General features: G+C 34.9%; 1 protein-coding gene and 2 long non-coding RNA genes across 3 annotated transcripts in view; 2 read left to right on the top strand and 1 right to left on the bottom strand.

Moving 5' to 3' along the window:
* Nucleotides 1–723, bottom strand: part of LOC149654261 (uncharacterized) — a 31,444-nt gene extending 30,721 nt beyond the window's left edge. The window contains exon 1 of the mRNA XM_089845711.1: nt 294–723. Within this exon, the coding sequence (XP_089701837.1) occupies nt 294–346 (53 nt within the window). The 5' untranslated portion in view covers nt 347–723. The remainder of the gene's footprint in view (nt 1–293) is intronic.
* A 7,897-nt stretch (nt 724–8,620) lies between these two features.
* LOC149654260 (uncharacterized) lies at nt 8,621–17,454 on the top strand. The gene is made up of 10 exons (XR_016370555.1): nt 8,621–8,922; nt 9,026–13,545; nt 13,612–13,719; nt 13,791–13,994; nt 14,057–14,511; nt 14,646–14,778; nt 14,901–15,597; nt 15,666–15,709; nt 16,799–16,948; nt 17,042–17,454. It is a non-coding gene; the product is annotated as an uncharacterized LOC149654260 (long non-coding RNA).
* A 4,301-nt stretch (nt 17,455–21,755) lies between these two features.
* LOC149654259 (uncharacterized) lies at nt 21,756–23,099 on the top strand. Its single transcript, XR_016370430.1, has 2 exons — nt 21,756–21,845; nt 22,891–23,099. It is a non-coding gene; the product is annotated as an uncharacterized LOC149654259 (long non-coding RNA).
* Nucleotides 23,100–27,995: the final 4,896 nt, after the last annotated feature.

The raw sequence follows: 27,995 nt of genomic DNA, 5'->3' as shown, positions 1-27,995 counted from the left end.
TTTTATTGAATTTGAAGCATCTAAATCACAACCTCATGCTGATACTTCAAAGATTATTTATAGTTTAGACGAGAAACCTTTCCGAGTTTGCAGGTCCTTTAAATATCCGGTTCTTGCCGGGTAGCTTAGCTATTTAAATCGTTAATTTAATTAGTTTTAATTTAAATTGCATGCAATTAATTAATAGTTCCAATCTGTAAAATTCAAATATGTTCTAAATATTGCACGAAACATTTATTAAAAAACGTGCAAACACGGGAAGTATTTTACATGAAAATTAAGGTTTGACATACCTGTCACCTTTACATAAATGATATCCGGCGGTTTCCACATAGAGATATGGCATTTTATTAATAGTACAATATAAACTAGTTCAACTTAACAGCGGTCTTGGAGTGGCCTTTATTGTACCTGTACTGCTATTTAGAACAAGGTGAAAAGAACGGTAGCTTTTAGGAGAGTAAAGTGCTGTTCTTCTGGGTGTTTTGGGGTTTTGAAAATACGTGCCGAGCGTCCGTCAACTTTATGAATATTTTATGAAACGTCACTATTTCCGTTGTCCCCGTAAAAGCCCGTTCCTGATGCCTGAGGCAGCAGTCTGAAATAGCGTAACGTCATGCTCGAAAACCTTTGATCTTATGCCGCGTGCTGGGGACTGTCACCGTTTTAGCAGCCAACCAATCTCTCTTTCCCTCTCAGGCTCGATCCTCGAACTACTCCGAAGACTCAACTCTGAAAATCGGGATTCTGTTCTGTGAAACAAAACTTAGTTCAATAAGTGTAACAACACACACAGAGGGGGACTTTGGTCGAGCGTGCGCCTCGTGCGCGCCATCTGGGGCTCTTTCGATAATACAATTTTATGCTCGGTTAAGCGTTAATTGGTTTAGATTGATGTTGGTTGGAAGACATCAACTCGGTGCAGGTTTGCAAGGATAGGATGACTTGAAAGGCGGTAGACATGATTGACTGCAGCGTTTGAAGGTTCGGATTTGGAAGTTTTCTGATACTTTAGAGTCATGGGTATACTTTAATAGAGAAATTGAGAAAAAGTATTAGTTCAAATATTAATTTTCTTGTGAATTTTGTCGAATCTTATGTTTGATGTTCGACTAAAAAAATCCTGGAAGCAAAAACCATTATAGCACTTTCTCGAATAGTCGTTAGACTCGTTATAGTGAGCAAACATAAAACACAAACTATCTAAGTAAATTGTAATTTCTAGTTTCAACAAATGAAATTACGTGTCCAGTTTTTCCAGCTATAGTTTTTAACACGAGGAAAGAGCCGGTGTGCGATTCAATTTGCTTTGCTTTGTCTTTTGGTTAAAAAAGAAAAAGAGATAAAAGACCCTGTTCCCTAAAGCTTTTTTTCATGGTCTCCCAAAAACTTGTTGACTTAGGGCGGGTTCCTGATCGTGTTCTATTCAACTAACGCACAAAGAAAGACGACAGTTCTTTTGTTTTCGCGGGTTATCCGTTTTATTCTGGCTAGCCTTTCAAAGGAAGCTCACTACGAAAGCTCTCCTTTGATTTTTCCTCACTGCGTCGCATCCACATTCTTTATAGCCTCGAAATTAAGGCGAGCAAGAGACCTATTTAGGTTTAAAAGAAGTGTCTAGGACAAATAAGAGAGACATGCCATTGGGGCGTTCGAGTCTGCTATGAACGATGATAATTGCAATGCCAAGAACCAGATCTTGACATAGTGAAGCCTAAGTTCATAAATCTCTCCGCATTTCCGAAACTAGGGCTTCATCTAATATTTCCTCCCCATTGCGATACATGCATTTGTCTTTTAAATGAAGCTGAATTGTATTTGTTCTTAAAATCAAGCAACATCTTCACCGCCACCATGAAAGAACTTTTCTAAAAATGAAGCGTAACCTCTAGTTGACGAGTACTGGGATTCCTATGACGAAACCTATCCGCTAATCTTGTGGAAATCGGGGAAAGGCCTGAGAAGAGCAATGTCAACAGTCCCCAACTATCTGAAGAACTAATCAGGCTTACACATAGGGTTGACGTTAGTCTAAGTCTACGGCAAAACGTTACAAGGGTCAAAGGTATACCATCAATCAAACTAACTAGGACTCCATCCTGAGTTTCTCTCCACAGAATCTCCGTCGTAATTATAGAACCCTTTACCTTACCCCGGTGTTTCGAGGGTCCTAACGTTAGTCCACCGGTGGAGTATATAGAATCCAACTCATTTATCTCTCGGTAATTGAACTCTCGTCCTTTTCAAGGTTTCCGGAGCCATTGGAATCTCATTCCAGTCATGATTACAAAAACAAGCCTTTTCCCGGTATCATTAATCCAGTTAAGTATAGCGCTAAGGAATCCCTTGAGCTTAGTTCAGACGTCAAGGATGTGCCAAAGTGAACGATGAACTGATTTTAAAATAAGTCTATCAAAAGAAATCCTGGACCTTCATTAGGAGTATTCAAGTTTCACTGCACTTAATATATATATTGATAGATCTTTCTAATTATCTAATAGATGATTTAACTCGGCACAGATTTGATAGTGTCAAAGAAACTTCGAAAACGAACTACGTCGCATTCATACTAGATTGAAGCCTTACGTTTATTGCGTCACAAATTTTTCACATGGGAAATTGTTCAGAATTTAACTCAAGACCTTTAACCTCAATATTATGAGTTCATTATTTGATATTTTATTATTTAATTGAAGTCTTTTTTTAATTTTGATTGTTCTCACTGAAACTACGGTTCATAACTTACTTTTGACAAGAAAATTGTATCGATTTTTAAATTATATAGCAACGGTATAGTCTTACAACAATGCATTCGCCGTACACAGTTGATTCTCCGTGAACATGTGTGTACGTATTACAGATAAAAACGTTAGTTTTTCATTGAGCAAACGTGCATAGCGTGTGAAACATGGCTACAAGCGTGTAACAGAAATATAGTATTGATTTAACTGCACTATTTAGGTTTACAATACACAAACCATTAGGTGTGTTGAAAACTTGAAATACGAACTGTTTGCCGCTGAAATAATAGCAAAGTATTTAAACATCCCTTTGGAAATTTGGACTGAGGTAAGATTGAGAAATCACACTCTCTAACAGATGTTATCCATTTAAGTTGCGTGAAAGCAAACCGTCGCGTATGTAAACAAACTATTTATCGATCTTGGATAAAATCATAAGCCGATCATGCTCTCCATAAGTGTGGGTTAACTATCTTAGGTAGCTAATGCCAACATTATAAGCCGCCACTATACGGCAGAACCGTATTTATGCAGTATAAGGTTATGATGAAATTAATAAGCATTTAAGGACGCAAACCGTATCACAAAGTTTATGAAAAATTACCCCGTGCTTTGTTTAGTAAGCCAGAACTACTACAGTGAAAACGGGGTAGTGTGCAAGAGTGTAATTTCCTCGTCTCTTTTGTCTTACTTTCGTTCTATTAGCTTTTGTTCCCTTAACGAAAAATATTTCCAAGCCATTTATTTTTAAAGCGTAAGATGAAACTATCGATTTGAAGTCTTGCTAAGTATTAAGGCGCACGGTACACAATACCTCCATTGTTAGCAACTCTAGTTTGACGATCAATCAATCTACTTGTTAAACGCTGGGTAAATGTTTTTTCTTCAGCTATTTCACCATAAACGTTCTGTATTTTTAAACGAAGCAAAAGTAAAATTCAGCGTTAAGTCTAAATATAAGCTACGTATGGCTTCATGGAACTCTTAGGATGAAATGAAGGCGTGGTTGTTAAACTGGGTAAGAGTTTAGCACCCTCAAACGGAACCCTCTCACGAAACTCGTGCTATTTATAAATTAAAGGGTGAAAGAAGAATTTAGAAAAAGTTTCCGAAGGTAAAACTTAAACAAGAATTTTTAATTTGTTGATATGAATAATTATAACGTTAAAATCCTTCTTTAAAATTATGTTTTATCTTTTTAATTTAGTTTAATGTTACGTTCAAGACTCTATTGATTTCCGGTTTAGAAATAGGGTAAAACACGCCGTCTAGTGACTGAAAGGTGAACTAACGTTTCATAAAGTGTCTGTTAGATGGGGTGCGTGATTTGTGTGTTGGTAAAATGTTTATGAATTTTGGTCGCGTTTCTAACTTAGATGTTTTTAACCTCCTGATTGACTTTTTGATTGAGCGGATTTCCTAGAACATGGTGTCAAAACACGTCACACTATATTTCGTGCTCTATATATATGTACTTTTCGGGTCGTTTGTCATTCGTGCGCTGGTTAATTGACTGTCAAAGTGTACTTAACGTTTTGTTTAAAGATGACAATGTCATTATAGATTTGCTAATTTATGAAAATATAGTTAAAAATTTAATTTTAAGCCTCTTAATACTAAACACATATATAACAATTCACGAAAACGTAAAATTACTAGCGAAAAGGTACAACAGTAGGCAAAATTTTCTTAATAGCTTTAATTTTGACGAACTAAAATTAATTATTTAAACAATTTTCAATTCATTAAATTTCTCTGCCACTTTAAAATACTATTAGATATACATTCAATACCATTCAATATCAAGAACTAATTCATGTAGCTATGAATATGTGGAATTTAACAGCGTAATTCGTGTGCCTCAAGCTATCAAGTTCACAGAGGCAGAGTTGATTTTCAACTCTGGTTGGTTGAAACTTTGACCAATGAGACTGCCTGTCGAATCTAGCCGGAGAAATTGGCACAGAGTTAAAACGGTCAAAGTAACTTTTGGAAATTCCACATAGGAGCTTATTTTCCCATGTTCTTATTTACGTGAATGTATTCTCGACTGAATTATATCTTAACCTCATTTCCAATTTTATCGATTACAGCTTATAGCTATCGCGTGGAAACAAGACAATATATATCCATACAGGAATATATAGAAGCTGTTAGAGTAACGAGCCCCTACGTATACACCAAAAAGCCAAATAAGCTGTACAGACTTTCTAAAGTATTTGCGTCAGAACCTTTATAGCATATGAAAATGTCCTTAATTTATTTGTTCGAATCGATTCCCGAGTTGGGTTGGACTATAGCGTGACTGAAAAATTTTATACTACATAAAGTTAATTCGGTAGTTCATTTGTAGAAGTATGAATAATTTAACAATTTAATCAGGCACTTCCTGTTCAGAGAGTTTTATTCAGAATTTACCTATGAGGATTAAGAGCAAGGAGTCTTAGAGTGGGGAATTTCTATAGATCCGTCAGCATTATTTTTCAACTTGTTTTAAGTAAAGGATAGAGTGCGCATCGATGTGCGCATTGCGAAGAGCGGCAAGGTAAAGATCTAGATGTTTTTCATGTCACATCTCAAGACTCCATGCGTTTTATTATTCCAACCTCGGCCTAGAGTGCCTTTTACTTCAAGCAAATGAACTTCCGGTTCTATTTATACATTTACGTTGCTTCCCAACGCAAAGGGACAAGAAGTTGTCGTTTAAGAACGTCGAATTGGACGGCCATTAGCTTCTCTTTGAACGTTCTTATCAGCTAAACGTCCCACCATTTACTGCTGCTATATAGCAATCCCTTACTTTCTCAAATTGCGCGGCTAAATGTCCCCTTTACGTAGAATATACGAAACTTGGACTCTTTTTAAAGTAGATTGGGTTTGTAGCTGGGCTTATCCGGATAAAAAGCCACGAGTACTTTTCAAAGAAGGGGTCTTTCCTAAATAAAACCTTGCTTCAAGATAATTCCAGATATTTTGCTACGAAGCTAGCTATTTACTTATATATACTAATGAAATATATTCGCTGTAAAGTTTTGACAAAGGGAAAATCTATTAAGCAAACGGTTTTAAATTTAAAATGAGCTGGTTTTAAAGGTGTAGTTCCCGAATTGAGTTCTTTTAAAGAAAGGTATCTTGCGGAATTTACTTCTCCTCAAGAAGGTGTAAAATAATTATTTTAAGTTTCAATATTATTGAAGATAACAATAGACCCCATTAAGTTGACGTCATATGGCGGCCATCTTGAATTGTTGCATATCTAGGCGGTCACAACTACTCGCATCATCTTTAATAAACACCTAACTCCATTTTGAAATAAATGCTGATTCAAAATCTTTTTCTTTAATGATTTAGATCCCATAGAATCTAGCAGCACCGTACGAATTTTGTAGCTGTTCCCTTGGAATTAAATAAACGGCTCCACACTCTAAAAAAGCGGCTGGTAAAGAAAAAAATAGTAAAGCCGCGAATTGGTAGATTATGCTCGTCTGGTGTGGTACGTTTTCTATTCGAGGATTGTAAATCTAGGGCTTAATGTGAGGTACTTTGTGATCTTCCATAACGGGAGTCTCATTAGCTCGAGTATACTGCCTCAGTTAAATAAACATAACTACCCAAGCCAGATGATCAATTAGACGATGGAAAAAAACAGCTTATAAAAAAGGTGTAAAAAATACAGATTCTTTTTCTTCAGTTCTTTACGCGTCTTTAGCATTACGTTATTTTTCATTATAACTATGCCTACATTATTAATTATTTATAAAGGCGTGTTTTCATTTTTAAAGAGAAGTACTTACAAAGTGTCTGCTTAAATATTCGCACACTTTATGTAGGCTAACATCGTACTTCGCTTTCAACTTTGATCTTGTATTAAAATCCCTTGAGTGCAGCTTATTCATTCGGCCTCTACTTTGTTCAAACAAATAAACAAGACTTAAAGTTGTGTAATTTTGCTTTGTATTATATGTTATGTAGCTTACTTTACTAGAAACAACTTGAGATGACCAAATGAGTGGTTCTTAATTACTTGCTTGTTGTCCTTGGGAGGACTCCATAAGGAATTGAAGTTCTCACTAATTTCGTTAAAACATACTCCGGTTAACACAAACAATGCTTATTAACAATAATATTCTTGAAAGCCTTCATTCTCATAATAATTTTACTGTTAAAGGATGGATGATAAGGAAAATCAAGTGATTTTTTTTTCATAGATAGTTTTATTAATTATAAGATTTTAAATTCAAATTAGTTTGAGATTTCATAGATAAATTCAAATTTGCACCTCTTATATCAATCGAGTAACGTTAAGCCTCAATTTTTACAAAATATACTTCACTATGCATCCTTTCAAGGTTGTAAGGGAGCTATTAACAATTCGAAAACGTTACATATTTATTGAAACGATCGTTCTGAGAAGAAATATAGGCCTTTGGAAACGGAGAATTAAATCTTAAGGAGTAGATGGTCGCTGTAAAATGATCTAGTCGTGTTTAACGACTCCATTTAAAGCTTGAATAAGATTTCCGCGCTATACTCGTCAACACGTTTCGATTACATTAGTATCACTTCTAGAAAGTAACGTCACAGCAGAACTAGTTTCAGTTTCCAAGGTAGGTGAAGCGGGTTGGGTTGGACGTTGAATACGTTAGCCTAGTGTTAGACATAAAATGCCTTCTACTCCAGTGATGATTCTCTATTGGCCAAAAAACCGCTTAGTTGTGATAAATAGAACTTCCCTCCAAAGTCTAAGAAATTCTCGCTAGCAGCTCCCATGGAGATAGATTCTTACAAACCGTTATAGCCGCCTGTGGCATCAAAAAGGGGTAGTCGGTTATAAAAAATAAAAGCCTGCAACATTTTGATTGATTTTATGGTAGAACCTGTAACCTTCTTCTTTGGTAGAAAAAGAAAAAAAATAGGAAGAAGTCGTAGTAGGGTCCAGGGGGTGTCGAGAAAACCGCTTATATGAAAGTGAACAATGTCAGGCTCTACAACCAAGCGGCATTGGCAGGAAAGTCGCCTGAGAGAGAGGGTAAAAAAAGCAATAGCTTTCAAATAGATGGCAAAGGCCTAACACCCCTGGGTTGCCAAGCTATTAAAGAGGCGATATTGGTTTTCAAAATTATATATCATCTTTCTCTATTTTTGACACCGTCATATAAGTCTCCGCATAGCCTTTATTACGCAACATAGAGACACGTTTTTATAAAGCTGCAATTCTGAATTTGCCACGGTTTAATTAACTGGAAAGTAATTGAACCCGTCATCATTTCTCTTTAAGAATTAACGAATTACTTTGCCTGTTTAATAATTTAAATCGCAATCTCGGTTAAATCTCCGTAGTAATAAATATTATTTTATTTAATCCTAGAGATAATTACAATACGAGAGAGAGAGAGAAAGATAAAGAAAAATAAATTAAACAAAGCCTAAAGCAATTTTGCATCGTGGTTTTGTAAAAATTAGATTTCGTTAAAAATAATTGAGTCTGCTATAGGAATTCCCACGAGTGATGAGAAAGAAAATCTTCACTTCTTTATAAAGAAGCCTTTCTTTAGATGGTTAATTTTCTTTTCTCAAGGAATTAGGGCGTCTAGATTTATCCTTAGAAGAAAATTTGTGTAAAATAAAGTCTCCCTTCCTCCTTGGGAATAGAATCCATAACTCGAAGTAAGTGAAATTGTTTCCAAAAATGTAGATATTATTTGAGTTATTGCATAACTTAAATTACAGCAGATAATAATAAGTTTGTCACTGGTTACTGAGAGCTTGTCATGAAATGATAACCTAGATGAAAAGTCATAGATTATCGTAAAGCGACGTCTGGTGAGACACTGTCAAAGGCTTAGTACAGGCTAAATAGGAAGATTCTCGCTTGTCGTTCTCAAACTAGCTCACAGTAAGTCTCTATCATTACAAAGTATAGAAAGTGACATACTTATGGAACATATCTTATAAACTTATGGTTTAACATAGTGAGAATGAAATGAAGCTTAACTATGCACTTTCAAACCATGCTCCCTAGCGTGACTTAAATCTGCAAGTTTGTTGTGATCAAAAACATTTTCCCTGCAAAAAAAGAAACAAAAACTATCGACCATTTCAGGTTATGTTTGGTTTCCCTTAAATCCATAGGGGGCGATGTAATAGGGTTAATCCGAAATCCGTGATACGTGTAAAAAAGGTGCATGCTTTTTCTGATCTTGCGTATTGGATTTAGTATCTTTCTTTCTCTTTTTCCTAGCTAGGCCTAGCTTCTTCAAAGAATTTTTCCTTCTCCTTTTCAGCCTATATTATGTCTTGGTGCAAGGATATTAAATGTGTACAAGGATGCGAAAACAGATGGAAATATGGACGCGTAGCTTGAGTCTCTTGCGCAGTAAGTTCAAAGGGGAAGTTTCTCAAGGCCAAAGATGATGGAACATCAGGTATGTGGACCCATTGACATTAGACAGGGCTTCAATGTTTCCAGTCTATCTAATTTGGTCCGTATTATTTAAACTAATCTAACGTCTTTGGATTCATATACCGGTATGTTCAAAGGTGACGTTTCTCAAGGACAAAGATGATGGAACATCAGATATGTGGATCCATTGACGTTAGACAGGGCTTCAACGTTTCCAGTCCACCTAATTTGGTCCGTATTATTTAAAGCTAATCTAACGTCTTTGTATTCATTTACCGGTTGTTCCTACTTAAGACAACAAGGTGGTCAAACACCTGACTTTGTTTTTTTACCATTGACTTTGAGAAGGGCCTTAGCAAAAAAGAGGACTCAGTAAATCTACCCTTACGTTTCTCATCCCTCTCTACACGCTTAAGATCATTGGTTTATACCGTGCTGGTTTTTTCCCTAGGGTTTTGTTTTAACACGTGCTGTTTTTAGTACTCTTTTGTAGCCTGTGATAATGACGTTTCGACACGTACTTTGCTAAAGAGCGTTACGTTGCTTCGTTAGGCAACACAGCCTTTCCATACATTCATTTCACGGCCAGATGTGTAATCAAAAGTAAATTAACTGAGCTTTAGGTACTTTCAACCAGTTATTTTGCGCACAAAAAGGAATGCAATGGAAAGTTACCTAGCTATTAAACTTGATCAGTGTAACAGAAATACTAGGTCGTAAATTACAAAATAAGATATTCATAATCTAATATTATACATTATTACTATTCTTCGTTATATTTCGAAATATATTATTGAAACTTTACAAAATTTCATATTTAGAAAAATACGGAATATTTAAATTTTTAAAATGAGTTTCTTGAGGTGGAAACTTATTCTCTTTGAAACAAACAAAGTTTTATATTAACATATTCATTATAGATACTGCGTAATTGCGTTTAAGAATAAACTTAAGTGTGAACTTGACTTGAACTAGATATAAAATATTCAAGTTAAAGGTACTTTATAAGGGATTTTATTCCAGCTATTTTCTGTATGGATTTCAAGCGAGACAAGCTTTCGAGCGTCTCTTGATCCCATTCTCAATTTTCAAGAGGTGTAAAGCGTATGGCAGAGTTATTTCAAAGCCAGATACTTTAGTCTCTATTGTAAAGTCCACTTGAAACGGATTGTTGCTTTTTAGCCATATCGTAGTATACGATAGGCTCTTAGTTTGACCCGAGCCGTAGTAGTAGTTGTTGTAGTTGTAGTAGTAGTAGTAGTAGTAGTAGTAGTAGTAGTAGTGGCCGGAGTTTTCGCTTTCGTTATCGTCAGATTTTAGCTTAAAAGGAACTTTATATTACCACAACCCACCCATAGGGGTTACTGGGCTCGGTTAGAGATTTAATTTTTATTAAATTTTTTTCAGGTCAGACCCGGGAATCGAACCCGGGTCGCTGGCGTAGTAGACAGACATTCTACCATTGAACCATAGAGACTTAATAGAAACCCCGAGTTTTTTATTATTTATTTTTATCTCTAAAATGTCGGGGTGATGTGGGGTGCGGTACCTCTTAATCTGTGGGGTCGGATACTTTTGACATTTTATCTGTGGGGTCGGATACTTATGAATTTGTATGTTTGTATTTATTTTCTTTTTATTTATGTGCTAATTAAATAGATAACGATTTTCCCCGTTTCCTTCCGCGCTCCTCATGTGTTTCGTTCTCGTTCGGTAGCTATCGTCATCTATGTTATGTTTGACTGGAACGTTTTGGCGGTTAATTCAAATGTGGGTTTAGATAGAGCTAACATAGTGTTAAATGAGAGTTATGCGTTTGATCATTTTAGCATTGCTAAAGGTAATTCGAGGGGATAATCACTAAAATGCGTAATCACTATAACTAAACTTTCTCTTTCAAAAGTTTCTGGGCATAAGTCCTTGTTAGAAATTTATAATATGCGATAAGTGTGAATCGGCATAAGTCTATGTTGTAAACTCATCGAGGGGATTATCACTAAAACTATCTGTTCTTCGATTCGCCGGAATATTAGAATTACAGCATAAGTAAATTTATACGGTTATAATTTTATCACTGTTTAGAGTAGGGAATCGAGGGGCTATTAACTCTGATTTTATGCACGGTACATCATTTAAGCATTGAAAAAGATAGCGCTATTCACTCATTTGGGTAAGGTATAGAGGGGTTATCCACTCATTAGGGTAGGGTATAGAAGGGCTATTCACTCGTACGATATGGCTACTATTACTAGCCCTTGGGCCGTCTTGTTTTATCATACAAGCGTTGAGAGCGTAGTATAAAATGCGTAACAATCTTGTGTCCCGTTTCAAGCCGTTTCGGCGGGTTGCTATAAAACTAGCGTCCCTAAATTTGGGATGGGTTTCTGAGGTAAACCATAAACCTATATTGCCTAAGAATGGGTCTGCCTTAAGGGATTACCAACATTGTTGAAGACGTAAGCAAACAACGCCATCTTCCTTTAATTTTTTCTCCATCAAGGCAGAACAGAGCATGCATGGGCAGGGCTTACTCTAATGTTTTTTTTTGTGGTAATGTGGGCCTACGGATGAAGATTTAGATCACAGTAGGTGATGACTTTGTTTTTCGGTAAAAAATGTGCCTCCAGGAGGTATTCTTTTACAATTTAGTAAAGGGTACTTGCTCTTATATAGTATGTTTTCGATTCATACTTATGGAGAGTATGATAGGTTCATGGTTAAACTTGAGATAATTCTCGGGCAAGGCCTGACTTGAGAGGATAAGTTTTAGTAGGAAAACCTGCGTTTAGGCCTATTTTGATGAAACCGTAACATAATAGATGAGATACGATCCTTAAACCTCATTTGTATTGAAATTAAGTCTAAGTAACTAGGAAAGATTCTTTAATCATCCGCCATCTTGGAAAATGGCTGCCCAAGAAGTTAAAACATTCACGTTACTAATAATATTTGTACTTAGCTTTAACATCTGGTCCATCCTCGTGGAAATTCTTCTTCTAATATTTGTTCTAACACTGAGATAACTCTGTTATTTTAATGTAAAATTTTATCTTGGAAAAGATTGATTTATTTGAAAATCAAATATTTAACTGTCTTAAATTAAAAATATATTAGCAATCAAAGATTACTGTCTATTTGAGCGATACAAAGATAAATTTAGGCTCAATGTGATACGCTTTCAGACACCGAAACAGAGGGTGTTATTACGTAAACTTCTCCTTTAAACGCAAACAATGTATTATATTTCTTGGAAGACAACTTCTCTGTTACGCTCTTGAAAGGTGTGAGTGTGTGAGTGTATAGAAGGTGAAATAGTCTTTATATTAATTGAATTCTATAGTAATCCCTTAGTTTTCTATGTGTACTGTATTAAATTGCCTTTGAAAATTCCAATCTTTAGGGACAAACCCGTCTCTCCTCGCTGCTATCCTTTGTTCTCGTTTGACGCCCCTTAACTTCAAGGATAACGGGAACACAATATACAGAGTTAGGAGGGGGGGGGGGACTAATTGATGGGATAAGTTTAACCTATTATTCAAACTGGGCTTGGCAAAACTGCTTACCTTATCTAGCGCAATGGATTTAATATCAGGCGTATCACGAAATGTCCTATCTTCCCTGAAATATACAAATTCCTTCAGATTTTGGATAAATAACGGTTTTCCATAATGCCAGGCTATACCTTTAACACTAGAACGTAAATTTAAGCCAATTTTATAATTAAAGATATGCAAATTAAATCCTAGAAGCGCGGTTGATTTGATTTTCGTGTGTATAATTAATTTTTAATTAAATATTTCTCAATTTTACTGAATAATTAGAATAAATTATTATCCCAAGCCTATCATTCCAAGTCTGGATCTAAAGTGTATTTAAGAGCTAAAGGTGCGTCTAATAGCTGCGTAATTTCCATAAACCATCGCCTTCTGTGATCTTTATCTCTACCTGTAGCCAGACTCGATCAATTAAGAAAGTAATAATTAAGACCATGCCTCTGTTCTGTTACGGTTTTGAGGAGGAAGATTTAAACGAATATTGAGCCGTAGTCACTAATATCAGAAGTTTTTAACCTCCTTCGAAGTTCACATCTGACTGTTCACTGTAAATATTTATATTTGGTTCAACTAACAGCAATTTATCGAAAAGAAACATACTTATGTGTTCATAGAAATTTTTACAGTATTTCCGCATTCTTATTAACATTATTTCAATGGCCTGACCCTATTTGACTAGAAGAAATTTGCAACAAAAGATTGAAACCCAACTTCAATTTACATGAAAGGGAGAGAGAGGCATTTTTAATTAAATATTTGAAAAGGTTCGGATTAAATTTCCTGGTGAAATTTAATTTTGAAGAGGGTGCACGCTGGTATTTGAATCTTGGCTTGAGCAAAATGAACGGTAAAAACGTTACTAGCCACTTAACCGAGCCAGCGTGGTTTGAAATTTAACGAAACTTAATAAAAGACTTGAGGAAAAAGGCTTAAAACCAAAGTTCTGTATTGTGGCGTTGCCTTGGAAACCGGGCTTTTGAAGTTAAACCGCTTTCTGGTTGTGACTGCGTTTGATTTGTACGTACGTACCTTTGTGGTTTTGATGGTCGAGAAAAATTCCTTTCATATTTATTCCGGATGTCGTCGTCTCAGAAGGGAATTTTTGAGGAAATCGTACTTTAGTTTTAATTAGTTAAGGATTTTCCACTCAAGAACTCTGCGAAATGAATGAAGCTAACTTAAGAACTTCGAATATGTGGGAAGTAATAGCATAGGCTTAATAATTACCCTCTAAGTTACTGACAAGTTTTTACTCTAGCCACATATATAGATTACTGGAGAATTCGATTCAAGATGGTAAACATCACCAAAATATTTGTTGTAATCGACTTGTTAGAATATTTCACTCTCATTTCAAGATTTAAACGAAAATGAACATACATCTGTAGCGGAAGAAATAGCCCAAGAAATTTTTCTTCTTAATAACTTTTGGCTATTTCTGATTGAACATTTCGCAAACAAGATAAGACTGTTCGAAATCTGGACAGAGATGATTGCTATTACGAAACTTTGGATCTTAGTGAATAAATAATAAGCCTATGGTTGCAAGCGGGTAGAAGAAATTATTTAAAGATATATATATGAAAGGCCTGGCACCACACCGTAAAAAAATACCACCTGAATTCTTCATCCTGAAAAAGATGAATAAGTGCGTTATGGAGAACTTTAGAAAGTTTCTTTGGAGCTGCTTGACTGAAAAGCCTTCTCAAGTAATGAAATATGGAAGCTTTGAGTTCTAGCACTTTAATATTTTTCAAAAACATCATATCTCCTGTGCTCATCTATTACTAAACTTACCCTTACCTGGATCTTAGTAAGTATTACATGTACTGTACTTACTATATTACATACGAAGTTTTAAAAACGTAACCTGAGAAATAAGCTTCGGTATATATTTGAGAATGAATCGAGACACTACGAAATTAATCTTTGATCTCTCTGATATAGTTTCGGCATCAATACATTTTTAAGAACGAAAGGCAATCTTGCTTAATGACCACCCTGATCTCTTCTCAACCCAAGTTCTTCGACCACTTCCCTTTATTGACAATTGGGTCATTATGGCTAAGAGATGAAGAAGGTAGGTAAAAGACATCCTAAAAGGTTTTTGGGATACCCACCTTTCCAAATCAAACATAGAGCAATTTTACTTTCGCCTTTAACAATGCTGTAATTTTGATATAAGAGAGATACTTGTTCTAGGTATTTGTGAGGATATAATCGATTGAGCCTGTGCTGGTACGGCGTCTTTTGAACAAATTGAAGGGCTTCCACTAAAATCCCTCTTTATGAGATTGGTGGCCGACTAAAGGTATAACCGTGCATGGTACTCGCTGGTCTCTGATGCTGTCAATTGAATTTGATGCCGAAAAAAGAAAAGATTCGCTCCTTTCTGTAATACGGATTATGCTTTTATTTTTGAAAATCTATACTTGCGTTCAACGGGTGAATAGGTAAACTAATCTAATTTTAGGTTCGATTCAGTGAGCCAAAAATGGGTTTAAACGCTCCAATAAATTATATTTTGCATGGAAAAATATTCATATAGTCAGTCCACTAGCAAAATATACCTAGACTCTTTAGTAGGCAATATTAAATTCCACTGGGACTATAGAATAATCGTTTGTGGACTAAATTTGAAAATATTGAAATTCCATTGAAAATTATATGTAAAAAAAACCATACTTTTAAAGAAATTCTAAAACTTATTGCCATCCACTGAATTAAGTTAATTTAGAGAAGGAAATTGAATTTTTGTCTGTTTATATTTGATTTAAAGGGAGTAGAAGGCAGTTAAAATTTTGGGGAGGAAAACGGGCGTAACAACTTGTGTGTTAACGAAACTAGCGCCACTTTCTAGTAAGATCTGTTTAACATGGTGTCAAAATGTGGAAACAAGGTAATCTGCATTAAATTTTGCTCTTTATACTCCCTTTAAATTCACTCTTAATTAAACCTATTCCCCAGAAGTGGATTGAAAGCTTGAACAAAAAACTTCAAAGGCCTATAAGGTAATAGTGTTATTTCGAATTTTCCTTTGGGAATCCTAATAAATTACTAATTAATTAATTTATTTAACGTAAGATAATTAATACTGGCTCCACTGTGACGTAATATACCCAGGCGGTGAATACTTTTTAATTAATTCTGTATAATTGCTTATTTTTTCTAAACAAGACTCTACATTCTATATCACACAAAAAGCTTTGCCTTAATCTTAACGAACGCCTTGATAAACGACCCATCTCTCCCGAGTCATAAAATTAGTAGAGTGGCGGCTGGGTTCTAAAATTATCGTTAAGCCTTGGCCAACCTATGATTATGAAAAATAGGCTTAATGTTATGCGAACGAAACTCTGAAGAAAAAAGTCTATAACAACTCATCAGTTTATACGCAACGAGTTCAGTTCAGAATATAATAGAAGTTCTTTAAGGAAAAGTTTTTGAGGGTGCCAAGGCTTACGTAATAGGTTCACAAATACTTCTAGGCCTATATATGGTTTGGACCCCTTAAGGGGTTTTCTTCTATGGACTTGGAAGAGAAGAAAAGACTCGAGCAAGACGATAGGTTCTAGCCCAAGGAAGGAATTTAATAACCGCGCCGTTTCTATGAGTACCCTCTTTAATGCCCCATCTCGAGATAGCAAGAATGAAGCAAGCGACTCGTACCGTGGATTGAATTTTCACGCACTGAAGCCTTGAATGTTGGACTATAAGCTATAGTTTAAATCGAAAAGATGCAATAGCATCTTAGAATGCAACTTCTACGACAATTCAAGCTAGGATTTGCATATCTTGGTGGATTATTTGGGGTTTAAGAAGTTGATATATTAGTTCAAACCTCATTAGCAATGTGATTTTAACGTTCGTAGAACCCCCGAGTAGCTACAAATCCACTTTGAAATTGCAATTTGCAATTTTCCTAATTAGGAAATTAGGCTTAACACGGATGCTGATATAGCAGAGATATGCTAATGTTAAACTGCAGCGTTATCATACTTCGTTTTAAACGACTGCCTTTAATCGATGACCCTTCCCCAGTGATTGTGACACAACAATACTTGTTTATCAATTTAAAATTATTCTATTTTATTTAATAGGTTAGCATCAAACTTCTCTAGGTTACGTTGGTATCATTTCTCCACTTGGGTATCGGAGAACAGAGAAAGACAGACTGGAAAAAAGGCCTAAGCCTGAACCCCCAGCCTTTTGTGTCAATCGTCAAGGATTTCCCCGTGTATGAAGGGAAGGTAAGAAATCAGCACCGACCCATGAAAATATTAGGAATTTGCAACGTACAGGCTATTAACCGTATTAACTGTTTGGAGTCGAACAATTTTTAGAAATATGCATAACCTTCGGCTCTCATCGTTGCCGACACTTCTAGTATGAAATTAATATAGAGGAGTCTGAATTTTTAAGGAAAGAGAAGAGAAGAAAAAATGCTATTCCTTCGTTTATATTACGTTTTTGATTTAGTGGTGGTTTAAGGACCGAAAAGTCTGCTTAAAAAATAATATAAAGCTATAAAATGTCACTGTGACAAGTAATAATATTCTAGATATTAATATTAAAAGTCATATAGTTTTCTCGGACAGTTCATTTATACGTTGATATAGATAATGTGAAGTAAAATATATTTTGTGAGGTTATAGTTAAACACCTGTCTTGAAATTTACTGCGAATTTGTAGTCATCGTCATGTTAAATCAGCAACTTCCCAGCCTTTGGCAAAAGAATGTATCTCATTGTAATTAAAAATTTAAAGAATTTGTTGATATTTGACACGTGCCGGAGCCTCCAAAATGGGAGGCTCCGCACGTGCATTTGGTACTTCGAGTTTCTCTACAGTTAATATCATTTTTCACTCAATCTGAAATCACAAGGTAGTATCTCACCCTGGACCATAATCGATATATCTGAGAGAAGGACTTGAGGGCAAACGTCCCTTGAAACCCATACCCTATATCATCAGCGCTTCACCTGTAGAGCGTTTCTTCATTAGAGGGTCCGAGCACGGTTCTTTTCCGGAGCAGAATAACGTATCCCGAGGGTCAACCGTACGGGTGCTGGTCGTAAGCCAATATCGAAAGGTAGATTTTGGGGCAATCCCAGGGGCCAACCAAACTATCTTCTCTTGATGGAAACTAACGAAATTAGACACCGAAGTACGTTTTCTTTTGTGGAAATTGCGGGAAAAGAGTTCATTTACTCAGAACCAACATAGGCCTAAGCTTCAGGGTCAATATTCAACCTATCCCGAGAGTGTATAACCATCAGTACAACCTTGCTCTTTTAAACCTTTCTTTGTGTTACGTCTATTTCCATTGATTGTTGTACGGTGAATTTTCCTCTGTACACGCTAGATTTGATACATGAAAAGAAAAAAACCAGGTACACAGTTTCTTTAGGCTTAGCTTCCGGCTGATTAATTTATTAGACATAATTGGATTATGATAAGACTTCTATACCCTTGGTACTAAGATACTAATGGCATGCCAGGAGATCATCACCCTTGGGCGGCGTTATAGACCTCTCGATGACTCTGACTCATCATCGGTGAGCATCGTGACGTCAATACTATCAGAAAAACACTGTTGGAGGCAACGCAGACTCACCGCAATAAGAGGTGAGTGCAAGTATAGTGTTCTGTATTATAAAGGCAAAAGAAATCGTAAGCTAAACCTCCTCCTATGAAACAGGATTATAGTGAGAGTTAGGCTGCTTCTTAAGCTTCTGACTCCTTGGTTAGCCGGCTTCTGATGTGTGTATTTGGTCGGATGGCTTTCGTCCCAACTTTGATCAAAAATAATATTAGAGTGGTTTTTCTCTTCGATATACTTGGCTTCTAATATTAATAGGTCAAGTTGCCTTTAAGGGATGAAACTATATGGGAAAGTGCAAGGAAACCTGTACGCTCAAACGGTATAGTTTGGGCATCCCACGTGTTTGCTTATTGCTTCTAAAGCTGGAATCTGTAGTTTTATCTTTTTCGTTAAGTAAAAAAAAAGAATAATACCTGGAGTAAGATTGCAACTGCCCATGAACTAAATATCTGTTTTACGGATTTCTCTTAAGAAACAGTTTATACTACACGGAGTTTAGAGATAAGTTTTCTCTGAACGCACTGTAGATTTCGTTCTATATGGTTCTTTACCGTCTTTTTTACCTTATCATCCCATTATCTTTTGTGGCAATATGGCTTGCTTTCAAACTATAATCGCTTTATGGCTCTAACTCTAAATGACCTTTACCACTACGCATTTTCATATAGCCTAACGCATACTACGAGTTGCCCCAAAACTAAGTAAGTTTACGATGACTTTTAATGGTTAATATTGACTGATTTTTGGGAGAGCCGCTCACTACATTGTAGAGAATTTTCGAGGGGTACTTCACTGTGTACATTTTTATTCTTCAATAATAACTTAATCCTTTTATAAATATATTATCAACTATCTTCAAACGTGAAAGGAATGTGTGATGCAAGCTTGAATTTAAAGTGATTATCTCCTCGACAATTTTAATGGATCTAATATTATTCTCCCATCATTTCATTAAGGGTCGTACCGCGATAGAATGTTTAAACAATGTTAGCTTAGAAGAGGAAGGCCTGCTCTTTTGTTTAAACATTTTCTAATATGGTTAAACCCCAATTTGATAGCGGTTAAAATAAAATTTAATTCCATTTAATAGTTTTAAACCACATATTTAGGTTTCATCTCTATAAAACGTTATATCGATAAACTTTGTTGTCAGTTAAATGCTTTTATTGGATACAGAAAGACCTGACTTACCCAGAATTCCTTCAGCTTTCTTAATACATTCTTCCATTAAAATAAAAATAATGAATGTAATAAAATATATCTTGAGCAGGACTTCTAAGAGGGGAAACTCGCGCATAAATTTCATCCTAAAATTTTCAGTTTAGTTTTCAAGTACGTAGATATTCTTATAACTTAATTTCACCAATTAAGTTGTAGCGTTGCATCTACGTCATTAAGTATCATTTAGAACAAATTAACTTTTGTAATTATATCTTTCAAACCTTTTAAGGAAATATTTTTAACTTTACTCAATTAAGAGAAATTTTGTTGGCAACAGTTTTTTTAATGAAAAATTGATAAAAAGTTTAATTGATGAAACGTTAATTACCTTAATGATTTCCCCCATCTTTGAATAATTAGAGAAAGACGGCCATTGATGCATGCCTAGCTCACTTTTAATTTCTCTTGTCGGATTAAATGGTAAAAGCAACCTCGACCAAAAACATGAATTGTTTCAATTCTCCCCATCCTATAAAATGTCTCTATTTATTACACATATCTTCTTTGGTGGACTACACATTTTTCAGTTGATGTTATTGGGGTTTCGTATTGTAATTGCAGTTTAAGGTCGGCGAAGTAAAACTGCTTTATGTGTAATAATCCTAACATTCACATCTGAATTGAATTAATTCATGTCAAAATAGCAATCCCTCTACAAGATCTTGGTGATCCAATGCAAATTGGCGTCGAAATCAACCCCAATCGTACTTGAAACCCCTTAATTATTATTCGTCAAGGGAAGATTACCTAAATATTTTAGAATAGTTTCAAAACGTATAGATTTTCCACGGGTTACGAACTGAGGTGCTGCGTGCAAAACTGGGATCGGTCATCTTCCCTTTGAAGTGAGAATAGTTGGGTGTAAAGAGGATAGGGGAAAAAATTCTTGCTTAGCAGGCATTATCTCCTTTACGAGTTAAAATCTTTAATTGCTCTTTGTGCCGAGGATAATGAACGTTTCGCCGAAAGAAGATGCGCTTATTTGATTAACAGTTTGAGCTATTTCACAATCGCCTTTGATACTATTGCTATTTTCAATATTAGGAAAGGGCTAATGAGATTAGTCGTTTTATCTAATGAAAATAGTATATGGAAAGTGATGCGATATAAGAATGAAAAGACTTTGGTAATAGGAACAGAAGTTTTCAGTTTTGCTTTCATCGGTATTTCGATCATTTGAGCGCCAATGAAAAGATTGTTTGTAGTTCAAAGTTCAAATTTAAGTAATACGCTGACTTTGGACGAAAACCATTAAAAAAGTGTCTGGTAATGATACAAAGATTTAGTCCCATTTCCCCCAAAATAGTTCTCCCAAACTAGAGATGTGAAATTACCGTAATTTTTAAAAATGGTAATTTACCGGGTAAATTACCGAAAAATTACCGGTAAATTACCGATTAAAATTTTGAAATTACAAAAATTACCGTAATTTATGGTATTTTATGTTTTAATAGGCTTATTACCGCGGTAATTTTGTAATTTACCGGTAAATTACCATTGTAAAATTACGGTAAGATATAAATCGGTAATTTACGCGGTATTTGGTAAATTACCGGTAATTTACGGACGGTAAATTACCGACTCACATCTCTATCCCAAACGCTACTTATCCCAATCCCAGTTTACCCAAAATTATTTCTCCCAATGATTTCTAACCCAAATATTTATTTCTCCCAAAATTAAAATAAGTATCGTATACATTTTACTATTCTAAATTAAAACCATATTTTATTGCCTCCAAAAACTCTTCGGGTGTTTTAGCGCCGGTGTCCAATTGTTCTCTTAGAATATTCCGTTTGTTCTCAAGATCGCGGAACCTTTTTAGAGGTGGTCAAACAGGGTGAAGAAGGCTCATTTCTTGATGGACCTCTTCTCTTTTCATAAACTGTATGAGTTCATAGATGTTGGGATGGAGGACCTACAACGCTTTGTTTCACTTGTTATGTGTGCCTTCACAATCATTGTTCATTCTTGCATCCGCGTTGTCACCATGGCACCACATGAATTCTGCAGGGCTGAAAGATAAACCACGGATTGCGGCGATTGTTTGTATGGCGCGAAATATACGACCGTAAGTTTATCTGGTAGCAATACAAATAGCTGAGGTAATATTTTTTTTTAACGAAACAGTGCAATGTAAGGAGTTGAAAAAATAGTGCTGGTGAGCTTTGAATGTTCCATCCATGCAAATGCGTTGAGCAGAACAGTTTCTCCCAACCATCCGATCAGTTCCGAAAATGAGTATCTTATCTTCGTCGCCTTCGTTGAATAACAGAAAATTATGCTCAGAAATAGTCCTTGTCGTTCGGAGAGGTAAAAAGGTAGGCCTAACTTGATTTTGAAATAAGCGCCCGACAGTAATCACGTGACGGTATACTAAAAGGTATCGCCAGGGCTGGATATAACCTTAAGCTCTTTTCAAAAATAGATTATAGAGTTCTAGTGAAGAATGAAGATTTTTCTTGTCCAATTTAACATAATTAATTTTTATCTATCTGATATTTGGATTCAATTATTATCTTATTTGCTCGTTTATTGTCTAATTTGTTACCTTATTGTTCTATTTGCTCGTTTATTGTTTAATTTGTTACTTTATTGTTCTATTTGTTTGTTAATTCTTTTATTGTGGTTTATGTAGTTCTATGCTGTTTTATTGTGTTTTATGCTGTTTTATTGTGTTTTTATGCTGTTTAATGTGTGTTTATGCTGTTTTATTGTGTTTTATGCTGTTTTATTCTGTTTTAAGCTGTTTAATTTGTGTTTATGCTGTTTACTGTTTTATTGTATGTTCTCGCTGTTGTATTGTGTTTCTATGCTGTTTAAAGTGTGTTTATGCTGTTTAATGTGTGTCTATGATGTTTTATTGTGTTTTATACTGTTTATTGTGTTTTTATGCTGTTTTACTGTGGTTTATGTTGTTCTATGCTATTTTATCGTGTTTTATTGTAGTTTCTGTGCGTTTTATTGTAGTTTTTGTGCGTTTTATTGTAGTTTTTGTGTGTTTTATTGTAGTTTTTGTGTTTTATTGTGGTTTCTGTGCGTTTTATTGCAGTTTCTGTGCGTTTTATTGCAGTTTTTGTGCGTTTTATTGTACTTTCTGTGTGTTTTATTGTATTTTCTGTGTGTTTTAATGTACTTTCTGTGTGTTTTATTGTACTTTCTGTGTGTTTTATTGCAGTTTCTGTGCGTTTTATTGTAGTTTTTGTGTGTTTTATTGTAGTTTTTGTGTTTTATTGTGGTTTTTGTGCGTTTTATTGTAGTTTTTGTGTGTTTTATCGTAGTTTCTGTGCTAACTAAAGCATTCCAAGTATTAATACTAGTGTTTATGTCGATAATGAGTTTAAAATGAACTTTTCTAATTTCAAGGAAAAATACAAGCATCTGCCGCATTATGAGCCTATTCACGTCTTCTTCCCAGTGCCAAGCAGAGGGGACGGGATCGACGCCATTCAGTGATATCACACGCCGCGAGCAAGTTTCAATGAAGTTTACTTTTTGTTTTTATATCTATATACTTTTGTTTATACTTCATAAATGTACTATAGAATAAATAAATTGTTCGTCGATTTAATGAATCTCGCTTTTTATTCCTTTTCTGTCAATTAAGTTACAGCAGGCATATATAGGATTTTAAAATGCTTTAATTAGATTAAAAAGGATTGGGAATATGGGATAATTATAGGTTCCTGGTAATCACTTTAGCACTGTTAAAGGCAGCGCGTCGAGGGGCTATTCACTAATGAAAATTTTCTTTTATTGGTTATTTTTATTCACGCTGTTAAAAAGGATAGGGATTCATTGGTGATTTAAAATGGATGGGGATGAATGGTTGCGTCTGTATTACGAGTAATCATCGAGGGGCTACTCACTAAAAACTCGTTAGCGATTTTAAACGGGATTGCGATTGTGGGTAACTTAGGGGCTACGGGTTGTTATTATTTTACTAGTTATGAACGGATTATTAAGCATTCACACATTTGCCGCTAGGGGCGCTGTGTACGTAGTTACGAATTTACTGACATCTAAAACATGATAAAATTCTGCCAGACATTCGTGTAAGCAGTAGATAGTTCATAAATTGCCGCTAGGGGCGCTGTGTACGTAGTTACGTATTTACTGACATCTAAAACATGATAAAATTCTGCCAGACATTCGTGTAAGCAATAGATAGTTCATAAATTGCCGCTAGGGGCGCTGTATACGTAGTTACGTATTTACTGACATCTAATACATGATGAAATTTGCCGCTAGGGGCGCTGTCTATAATATTATATAGGCCTAACGGTGTGTTCTCTAATTTGAATTAGCGCCCACGTCACACTTCGAAGCGCCCCCAACGACGGAATTTACTATAAAACTCGGACGCCACTTGTCCACGTTTCTTTTCTCTCTGTGCCGGCGACCAGTCAACATCGTTCCTTGATCATCTCCTCGTAATCCTGACTTTCGAAGGCAGTATTGAATGGAAAGCCACGTTTTACGCCGATGGTGGGACGTGACTTTAAGCTCTCCGCCATTGAATGTCCATTAGAACGTTGAAATCAACGCGAAAGGTTAAGCCTAATACGGTATGTGTGAAAGTCTTTCAATAATCCAAAGCCATCCAGCTAGCAATTTATTATTTTATTTAATCCTAGAGTTTAAATTATTTAGGTAGAGTTAATTGTTAGTTAATTATGTTTATTTATTAAAAATTAACTACAATATGAAGAAATTTCCAGACACGAGGTCAGTTAGTCAAGGCTTAATTTAGAACATATTAAATCAAGTACTTGGGCTCATATTAGGAGAAATTAAATTCCTTATCTATTTTAAATAATAAACCTCGACTGTTTGCAAATTAGGTCTCATTTAACGGCGCGAAACTATATTACCTAAAATGAGTAACGTATGGTTTAACGGGGCCAGATTAGGTTGCACTAGGCTAGGCTAAACCTTTTATAAAAATTTATCCGGGCTTGGCACTAATCTCTAAGTTTTTACTTTATGCCGTCGTTTTAATTTAAATTAACGAGGATATCTTAGAATTATTAGGCGTAAATTATAGATTTGAGATTCTAAAATTTCATTCGAGGCCGTATTTAATTACTTTAGATAATGAACTACGTTCTATTTAATAAATTAAATGGTTTAAATTAATTAGGGTTAACTGTTAATAAGTTATCATTAATTATGGAGATTAAGTCAATTTAATAATTTTAAAATGAGCCACGAACGCGAAGTTAAGGCTAGAGATTTTTAATTTATATTTACGTAGTTTATTTCTTAAATTATTTTAATCTATGGTATTGTTTCCGTGAGTTATTATTTTGTTGGGACCTTGAGTAGCCGTTTAATTCTGATATGGAAATTGCTTAATATTTAGTGCAATTCTTACATATTATTTATGGGAATATTTTGCTTGGTTTTTTTCTTAAATTATTATTTTGCTAGGACCTTAAAGTAGCCATTGAATTCTGATTTAGCTTAATATTTAGTGCGATTTTTAAATTTTGATTTTGGGAATATTTTACAAAGTTTTTCTTATATAATTTATGGAAACAAATCCATAGATTAAAATTATTTTTTTGTTAGCCCCTCTAATTCTTATTAATATTTGTCATTAATATATTTTCATTTTTAGACGCGATGACGTTCTTGGATATTCTTTTGCTGGTCATTCGGAGAAGTTTCCTAGCAGATGAATTCAACCTTTGTTAGAGACGCTCATTCCAGATGACATCTTCCTTGGATTTGCGATACAAGATGTTTTCAACGTGTGGTGGCCTTGCAATCATTCTCTACAAAGATGCGATGAACATCACCGAATCTAGAAAATTAAAATTTTTAATAGAATTATATTTGCAACTACTTAATTTCTTTTTACACGTTCAAACTTCAATTTACTGGACACTTTATATCTTTTTTTGTTGAAAATTTTTGTAAACACCTTATTTTTTACTTTTTGTTAAATAAATTATGCCTTAAACCACTTTTTTTGTTTTCTTAAAAATTATTAGATTAAGAGGGAAGGTTTGAATTTTTTAGCTCTAAACAGATAGCCTATTTTTGAGGACCCTCTTTTAGCTTATACATAAAAAATTAAAAACGATCAAATTGTTTTGGAAAAAAATTAGCCTAAAACAACCTTAAATTGTCTAAAAAAGAAAAAAAAGCCTTAAAAAGGGTCCAAAAATACTACCCTAAGTCCAGACCCTAAAAAATTCAGGCCATCCCCAATATCGAAACTTTTTAAAGAAAACAAAGAACGTGAGGCAAGAAAAAAAAATTTTATTGAGAAAAAAACAATTGAGGTGTTTACAAAAATTTTGTACAAAAAAATATTTAAAGCGTTCCATAAATTAAAATTTGACCGCGTAAAATTAAATAGGGTAGGCTAGTTACCGATTAAATTTAAGAATAAAATCAAGTTAATTGGCGGAAAAACTTCAAGTCCAATCTCAATTTGAAGGCCTCGTGTTTCGCAAATCCAAGAAAGATGTCATCTGGATTGAGGGTCCTTAACATCGGATGAACTTCCAAGTCTACTTGAAAACGTCTTTGAATGACCAGCAACAGCTTATCCAAGAAAATCATTCGCGTCTAAAATTTAAAATAAATTAATTACAAATATTAAAGCAATGTCTAATTTTAAAATAAGTGCCACTTTAAGCCTAACAAAATAATAATTTACCGAAATAATCCCATATATTTAAAAAATTAGCGAAATACAGGCGATATATTGCTAAGAAGTTCTTTTTTAATAATCTAAGTTAAATTTCTTAAGCCTTGTTCAAATGTCTTAACCTCGTGGTCGTGGTTTATTTAATTTTAATTCAAAATTAAAATTTAATAGACTGAATTTACGTAAATAATAATAATTAAACGCCTGTTTCATTTAAAACTACTTAATTTATTAAAACAATAAGCTATTTAAAAAAGGCTTACATTTGCTGCGCATTAACAAGTTTTTGTTCATTCCAACACGACCTCGCTGAATCGATTCCAAAAGAACATTCAATGGCGGAAAAGAGCTCTAGATTCTGGATTTATTCCTTGACGGCGAAAAGAAAAATGGCTGATCGTCGGCGAAAGGCCTGATTTCCAAGAGCTGAGCAGGAAACGATCTTGACTCCACGATGCCAATCGAAGAAAGAAATTTCGGCCGGTTACTCAAGAACAAAGTTCTCTCCCGCAAGATTTACGCCCTCAAGACGTTAAAAGCAGACGACACTAATTGGAGTAATACCGTTTTTCCGTTGGTCTATTCCATGGAGTAATTTTCTAGGAGCGAGAAGGAAACTTTCTTTAAAATTCCATAAAATTTGGTGTCTCCTACAATAATGCTCCATACCTTCCATTGTCGTTTTCCATGAAGTAATTTTTATGGAGCGAAAATGAACGTTTCCCTAAAATCTGGTGTCTCCTAAAATAATCCTCCATACCTTCCATTGTCCTGTTCCATGGAGTAATTTCATTAGAGCGAAAATGAACGTTTCCCTAAAATTTGGTGTCTCCTACAATATTGCTCCATACCTTCAATTGTCCTTTTCCATGGAGTAATTTTCGCTCCAAGGAAATTACTCCATGGAAAGGACAATGGAACGGAAAAACGGTATCACTCCTTTGTTGAATTTACATCAATTAGTGTCGTCTGCTTTTAACGTCTTGAGGACGTAAATCTTGCGGGAGACAACTTTGTTCTTGAGTAACCGGCCGAAATTTCTTTCTTCGATTGGCATCGTGGAGTCAAGATCGTTTCCTGCTCAGCTCTTGGAAATCAGGCCTTTCGCCGACGATCAGCCATTTTTCTTTTCGCCGTCAAGGAATAAATCCAGAATCTAGAGCTCTTTTCCGCCATTGAATGTTCTTTTGGAATCGATTCAGCGAGGTCGTGTTGGAATGAACAAAAACTTGTTAATGCGCAGCAAATGTAAGCCTTTTTTAAATAGCTTATTGTTTTAATAAATTAAGTAGTTTTAAATGAAACAGGCAGTTAATTATTATTATTTACGTAAATTCAGTCTATTAAATTTTAATTTTGAATTAAAATTAAATAAACCACGACCACGAGGTTAAGACATTTGAACAAGGCTTAAGAAATTTAACTTAGATTATTAAAAAAGAACTTTTTAGCAATATATCGCCTGTATTTCGCTAATTTTTTAAATATATGGGATTATTTCGGTAAATTATTATTTTGTTAGGCTTAAAGTGGCACTTATTTTAAAATTAGACATTGCTTTAATATTTGTAATTAATTTATTTTAAATTTTAGACGCGAATGATTTTCTTGGATAAGCTGTTGCTGGTCATTCAAAGACGTTTTCAAGTAGACTTGGAAGTTCATCCGATGTTAAGGACCCTCAATCCAGATGACATCTTTCTTGGATTTGCGAAACACGAGGCCTTCAAATTGAGATTGGACTTGAAGTTTTTCCGCCAATTAACTTGATTTTATTCTTAAATTTAATCGGTAACTAGCCTACCCT

This window comes from Phalangium opilio, unplaced genomic scaffold (assembly GCF_054372755.1).
Source record: "Phalangium opilio isolate 3A_F unplaced genomic scaffold, DU_Popi_V2 ptg000079l_1, whole genome shotgun sequence".
Lineage (NCBI taxonomy): Eukaryota > Metazoa > Arthropoda > Arachnida > Opiliones > Phalangiidae > Phalangium > Phalangium opilio.
This window is presented reverse-complemented; position numbering and strand designations above follow the sequence as displayed.